Source organism: Vigna unguiculata, chromosome 1, assembly GCF_004118075.2.
Source record: "Vigna unguiculata cultivar IT97K-499-35 chromosome 1, ASM411807v1, whole genome shotgun sequence".
Taxonomy (NCBI): Eukaryota; Viridiplantae; Streptophyta; class Magnoliopsida; order Fabales; family Fabaceae; genus Vigna; species Vigna unguiculata.
Genome location: NC_040279.1, coordinates 4446165 through 4453470, shown reverse-complemented (window position 1 = coordinate 4453470; position 7306 = coordinate 4446165). Strand labels below are relative to the sequence as shown.

At 34.1% G+C, this 7306-nt stretch overlaps 1 protein-coding gene across 1 annotated transcript; it reads right to left on the bottom strand.

The window, feature by feature from the left end:
• Positions 1-665: 665 nt before the first annotated feature.
• LOC114176252 (nascent polypeptide-associated complex subunit beta-like) lies at positions 666-3222 on the bottom strand. The gene is made up of 6 exons (XM_028061230.1): positions 3049-3222; positions 1789-1856; positions 1471-1619; positions 1328-1384; positions 1171-1209; positions 666-1069 (listed from the first exon to the last, which is right to left on the bottom strand). The coding sequence occupies exons 2-6, from the start codon at positions 1854-1856 to the stop codon at positions 900-902; spliced, it is 483 nt and encodes a 160-aa protein (XP_027917031.1). The 5' UTR covers positions 3049-3222; the 3' UTR covers positions 666-899.
• Between the last annotated feature and the right edge of the window lie 4084 nt (positions 3223-7306).

Here is a 7306-nt window from a genome sequence, read left to right as displayed (position 1 = left end):
TGTTTGTTTGAATAGTTAATCTATGTATTAGCATTCTCAACTCGTTATTGGGAAATAATTGATTTAAATTATAGTCTTCGTTGTAAGATAATATTTATAAGATAATATTTACAATCATGATTAGTGCAATTAAAACTTTATCAAAAACAACATTCTTTCAATTAAATGGAGCTGTGATGAGTAAACCATGTTAATATAGAACATTTTAGTTTACCCTTACGCGAGTATTATGTAGTTCTTAATTCTGCTACGTTGTCTTTTAGTTTATACATTATTATATGTAATCTTGCATCTAACAATTATATAAATAATCATATGATCGAATGGTTTGGATGCTAACAGATAACTCGGCATAAAACAATCTTCAGTGTTTTTAGTTCTTGTGCCTATAGGAAATTTTCAATCAATTACAATGAAAACATCCAAATATATCTCAAATACCCATGGGTTCGTAGAAAGTTGAGGACAAACCCATTTTCACCACCACAACCAATTTCGTACTGCATAAATCCTCTTCCTCAATAAAATATACAAACAGATGATGAATTACTCCCATCTCATTTTAATATCTACAATATTAATGATTGATTCTTATTCCCTGGCATTACAACATAACTACCCCACAAATTTCAGAATTTGCTGCTTGCATGAGGTAACAAAAAGTGTAAATTAACAAAATTGATTTTTTTCCTCGAAAAATGAACATACAATACACAAACTCAGGTGCAGTCAGATAGTAACACTTTGCAGTTAGATGATGGGGCCATTAATTAAGAGTGTTTTAAGAATTTAAAGTATAAACAACACCTGAAAAACTTTCAATTTTAAAAGGACAAAAATGAAAGCAAAAAGCTTAAAAAACATCCAAAATATATAAAGGACGACACAGAAAAAGAATTCTAAGACTTAGTCTCCTCAGCAACTGCCTCAAAAGTCTCTCCTGGAACAAGATCCGGGACAGCGTCATCATCATCATCCTCCTGTGCTGTGGTTGCACCAGCTCCTGCTTCAGGTGCCTGCTTCTGAAATTGTTCAGCTAGTTTCTTCAGGTTTTCCAAGTTATCTGGCCCTGCATTTTTTTTTAGAATAAACAGATTCAAATTAGCAAGACAGAAAAAGAAAAAAAGGAATCTAAAGCTTAAGCTTTATGAAGATACATATATCACATACCTAATTGGTGGATGATGTTAGGGAGAATATCCTGCAACTCTGCGAAACAGAAAATTGTGTTAAGTAAAATGCTAATCTAGAATGAGATCGAAATATAAAATAAAATGGAATACAACAGGAAACAGAAATGAAGAAGGAGATGTATATATAAACTTACTCTTTGTCTGAGGAGAACCACTAACAACCCAAGTATTGGCAGCAATAGATGCTTGTACTGCAATAGATTTCATGTTTAACAATTAGCCACCTTACAATGTCAAAACAAATTGTACACTAAAAATATCACCCATCAATATTTACCTTTAGGGTTTAAAAACTGGATAACTACATCATCCTTAAAGATGTTTACTTCCTCAATTGCAGGGATAGCATTCACCCCTATTCTCTTCAGGGTGCTTTGAAGCCTCTTGTCATCTGTGGTAGTAGTCTTGTGGACAGCCTTCTTCTTCCTACAAGAGAGGGAAAATAAATCGTTTAAAAATGATAATGTATAGTAAAAAATCTTGAAGATTTTGATTGTTGCATCAAATTATTAAGGAAAACATATAGGAGTATTTAGCAATATTAGAAAACATAAATTGGTATGGAATAAAATCAGATTTTGACATACAAATATACCTTCTCATGGTACCCTTTCCACCAGTTCGAACAGAACTGGCCATCTTCTTCAACCTTTCCACATCCATCTATAAACAAGCAAAGAAGAAAAAATAAGTTTCATGGCAGGAAAGTAAATCACTACAGCTTGACAAAGGTGGATAAATAGTCGGTAACAATAAGAAGGGAATTGGTTAAATATACAAAAGGCATACAATTATAAATAATTTAAAAAGTACTCCTCAACTGATTAAAACATAGCACCTAAAGTATAAAAGAAATCAAAAAAATTTGGTGAAGCACAGTAATATCACATTTACAGAACATAAGCTTATAGTCAAAGACATAACCAGAATCACAGACAGGTGAAGCAGGAGAAAAATAAAAATATGAAGCACGGGTATCCAAATACTAAGAAATTTGGTGTTGATAATTCTCATTATCATATTACAAGTAATCTTGACAACCCATCTAAGAAAGAACAAAGTAATCTTGAGTGATTCCATGTATGCATTGTATGAAGAACCAATTTCTGAAAGCTTGTACTAGTTGCAAATTCATATCAACTATATATCACGGTTTCCATTTTAGCATGTCACATGCACGTAATCCAAAGAGCATTCCAGAAAATATTGAGTATGCTGAAGTCAAGCACTCATCATAAAAATGTAAATGCACTCATCATAAAAATGGATTGAAAGACGCACACCCACATTTAGTTCCCGATACATACAGTAAATAAAACCGATAGTGAACACCGTAACCACAGTTCAGATCTCCAGTATTACTTCCCATTGTACAACCCAAAAGAACCAAAATCTTCCTTATAACTCATCCCCAGATGCAATTCAAGCATTCTCAAAATACAAATTCCAAAAGCCACACTCAAACGTACAATCAAGTAACCCGGAAAACAATCGCATCCCTAAATTTTACCCTTTGGAACGAGCAATAAAAAAGAAACAAAAAAATCAGCACACTGTGTATCTGCAGTCATTCTCATTATGTAATATATAAATAATTTATATCGAAAAGAATACCCAAATCTAGGAACCCTAATACTACTAATAATAATTAATAGTAACAATTAATACTAGTAAAACAAAAAATCGAAAAAGTTTCCACAAACTTTAAATCAAGGATACACCATATCTACAGCAGGAATTGGATTTTTGAATACAAACTGAAATCATTACATCAAACGCAGGCAAAGATCGAAAACTCGAAAATATCAAAACCGATTAAGGAAACAAAGAGCTTGTAAGGTGAGAAAGACGATACCTCCCTTGAAGCTTACGTGGGTTTGGAACAGATTGTGAGGTGTAAGAGCTAACCGATACTACCAGATAAGGACTTCCTTTTATATGTAAGAGACTCTGCAAAAACCCTAAGTCACTTCATTGGAATTTTTCTTTTTAATCCCATCAACAACCCCTCCTCCTCAACCCACACACGTTTTGGGCTTGTGGGCTTGGTATTTAAGACCCAGACTATTAATACCTGCACCCTAACATTTTTCTTCTACACCTTATTTAAATATCACTTTCATCTTTTATGAATATATATATATATATATATATATATATATATATATATATATATATATATATATATATATTTTTTTTTTTTTTTCTTTTGAAGTTTGAATTTGTTTTCCTTCACTTCCTGTTTTGACTATTGTTTTTGACAAAAGAACTACTCATGGAATTCAAGGTTTAGTAGATTTTAAAGTTAGATAGTTCATTTCATAAGTATTTGATGTTTTTCTTGAACGTCTTTAAATAACAGTGAGCCTATCATGGTTTTAAAATTACTTTTAGATTGACCCTCGCTTAGGTAAGATCGCGACTAGTGCTGAGAAATTTACGCAGGCTCGCTTAGGCGAGTCCTGGCTCACCTGAGCGAGATAACTTCTCGCCCAACAGCGAGGTCCCTCGCCTGGGCTAAATCGTAGAAGCGCTCCAAAGCCTTAGCTCCTCCTCGCTTAGGCGAGTGGCTCTCGCCTGAGCGAGACTGGGCCTCGCTCAAAACCACAGTTCTCCGCCTGGACGAGGATTCGCAAAACCCTACTCCTGCAAGTCTCGCCTGGGCGAGTTACTCTCGCATGGGCGAGATTGACAGTTCTCGCCACTGCCTCTCTTGCAACAGTCACATATTCACACCCAAGCAATAGTCCAAGATCGTTCACATATTCATCACCAGCATACAGTTCACACAATACTCAACAAGCACTAAATCAGCCAGAAAAACATTCAAGACCCCAAAACTCTAACTTCCCTGTACCTGAAAAAAGCTTAGCAAAGACCCCGACTACACGACCACGAGCACAACGGCTCTAAGGATGAACTACAGGGCTGAGATAAGGTGGGACAGAACCAGAAAATGGAGTTAACCAAGGCTCTTAACTGCATATTACGAAAACGTGATAAAAGGGAATTGGCATGAACTAGGAGGACACTTACATGGAGCAACGAAACCTCCTGGCTCAACGTAACAACGGAAGCAAAAACCCTAGCAGAGGGTTGACGGCTGCAGCTCAAGGTTCACTAAAAAGAGTGGAAGTGTGAGTTAGAACAACTAGGAGTGACTTTATCTGTTGGGCCAGCCCTTAGGCCCACTTACAAGGACAGCCCCTTTAACTTAGGGTAGAAATAAGGAAAAATCTTAATGGGCCTTACAATTATGCTTGATAAAAAGGAATGATCAATTTTGCAATAAAATATCGAACAAAGTTTACATATTGACTGGTATGAATGAAATTCTTGATATCATGAAATGTAAGTGAACCATAGATGATTGATAGTGAAGATTTTACAATGGATAAAGCAAGTAAATATGAGTTGAATACTTGTATGATATTTATCGGCATATATTTCAAATGAAATTACATGTACACTTTATGTTATTAATTTTTTTTTAACCACACAATTCTTGATTTTTTCTTTTTGTTATAAGAGCAAGTAATCCATTATTTCGATAACATGTTTTGGAATGTGTTTTTCACCGTCTTTGCATTTGAAATGCGTATGTTATTTTTGATTTTTTTTTTATCCTCAAAACTCTTACTAAAATACATGTATCATATTTTGATACATACCTCCTAGTTAATTTTCAAGTGTTGAATTTTTTAAAATGTTTTGATTATATAAATTGTCATTCTCCAAGACAATATTACTTACTTTTCTTTTTTACCATTTACACACTTCACATTCACCTAATACTAAATTAATATATAACATTTATTAAATTTAGAAATGAAAAGGATAAGATACAAAATATTACAAATAATTTATTAAATTCAAAAACATTTATTTTATACGTTGGTTTGTTAAAATAAAACTCCTAAACGACAAATAAAAAGAAAAGATAATTATAAAATACATCTTTTCTATGTTATTCTAAAAATAGTTATTAATGTTAACTACTTTTTCTTCAAGAACATATGTTGTTATGACATATATATATATATTTATAATACAATTGAAAGGATCACCAAAAAGCAAAAAAGTTACACATGTCATTTTCTTAGAATTTCTACAATTTCAGAATTCAAAATTTTTTTTACCTTTTAAGGTTATTTGGACAGGTGTCATCTTCTTATCAATTCTCATGCCCTCTTTCTCACTTTCCACCACACTCACATTTTTGCTCTCTCTTCACTTTCCCTCTCAGGTCCTCTTACGCACTCTCCACTTCTCTGCCTCCTCAAACCCTAGGCACCTCTCTGTTGCCGCCTTAGTCGCTCTCTCTCTCTCTCTCTCTCGCTCTTCCTCCACAAACGTGATCCACCTCTCTTCCACCTCTAACGCTCTCCACCTCTCTTCACTTTCCCTCTCTCGAACCCTACCATGTTTTAGGCACTCTCCAGTTCTCTGCCTCCTCAAACCCTAGCCACCTCTTTGTCGCCGCCTCAGACGCTCTCTCTCGCTTTTCCTCCACAAATGCTTTCCACCTCTCTTCCTTCTCAAATGCATTCGACATTTCTGTCGCGTCAAACCATCTCCACGATTCTCTCGACTCAAACCCTCTCCACCTTTGTGCCGCATGAAACCTTCTCCATTCGAATCGCACTCTCCCCCTTTCTGCCTCCTCAAACCCTAGCCACCTCTCTAACACCGCCTGAAACGCTCTCCTCAAACCCTAATTTTTTTTCTTACTCTTAGTGATTCCAACTTCGTTAACATTAATTTTTTTTGGCTTCTAACTCATTTTTTGGTTTTTTTTGTTTGTGTAGATTATTTTTGTGCTTTTGTGCCGCCATCTCTCTTACTCCGCCTCAAATGCTCTCCATCGCTCTTGGCTAATACTTTTGATCTCTTCACTTTTCATTTTGAAACCCTAATTTTTTATTTCTTACTCATGTTTTTGTTTGTTTTGTTTGTGTAGATTGTTTTTATGGTTCTGTATCGCCTCAAACCCTCTCGACGTCTCTGCTGAATCAAACCCTCTCCACTTCTTTGCCGCCTCAAACCCTACCATTTCAATCTGATATGTTCTTCTAATCATACTTTCTATTTTCATCTCTTCACTTCTCATTTTGAAACCCTAATTAATTTTTTCTTAATTTTATTGATTCCAACTTCGTTTACATTTTTTTTAGAAATCTAACTCATGTTTTTGTTTGTTTTGTTTGTGTAGATTATTTTTATGGTTTTGTACCGCCTCAAACCCTCTCGACATCTCTGCTGAATCAAACCCTCTCCACTTCTTTGCCGCCTCAAACCCTACCATTTCAATTTGATATGTTGTTCTAATCTTACTTTCTATTTTCATCTCTTCACTTCTCATTTTGAAACCCTAATTAATTTTTTCTTAATTTCATTGATTCCAACTTCGTTAACATTTTATATTTTAGAAATCTAACTCATGTTTTTTGTTTTTTTTGTTTATGTAGATTGTTTTTGGGGTTATTCCGTCACTAACTCTAAGAAGATAACTTCATCATGACGAGCACTACGAATTCCAGTTTCTGATCAAATTTATTTTCTCCATTATAATTAAATTTATAATGGAATCCCTTTAATATGTTGTATTGTTTAATTCATATGTTTTGATTAAACATGTCTTCCATTGTTATTTATTTTCTGATGTCTGATGTATTCAATTTTCTCCATCCCGTATGTAATTTGAGCTTTTATTCTTAATGTCTGTTGAAGCTTGATCTTATTGTCCCTCAACTTTCAAGAAACCCCAACATTTGAGGTTTATTTCATTCTTATGTTATTTTTATATTTTCTCTTACTTTCCATTCACCTTAACTTTCAAGAGACGCTAAGATTTCAGGTATAATTTTGTTTAAATGCAGAAACTGTTGTCATCTTAAGTCATAAGCAAATTTGTTGTTGATTAGTTATGAATATGGCATTGAGGTAAGCAGAGACCAAGAAGTAGTTGGTAATGGTAACCAACTTTTAAATGTAAGTCAAGAATATTGATATAATGGAATCCCTTTAATATGTTGTATTGATTTTTTTATTGTTGTATTGTTGATTCAAAGATCTTCCATACTACCGTTTGAAAATTATTTTTTTGTGGCCTA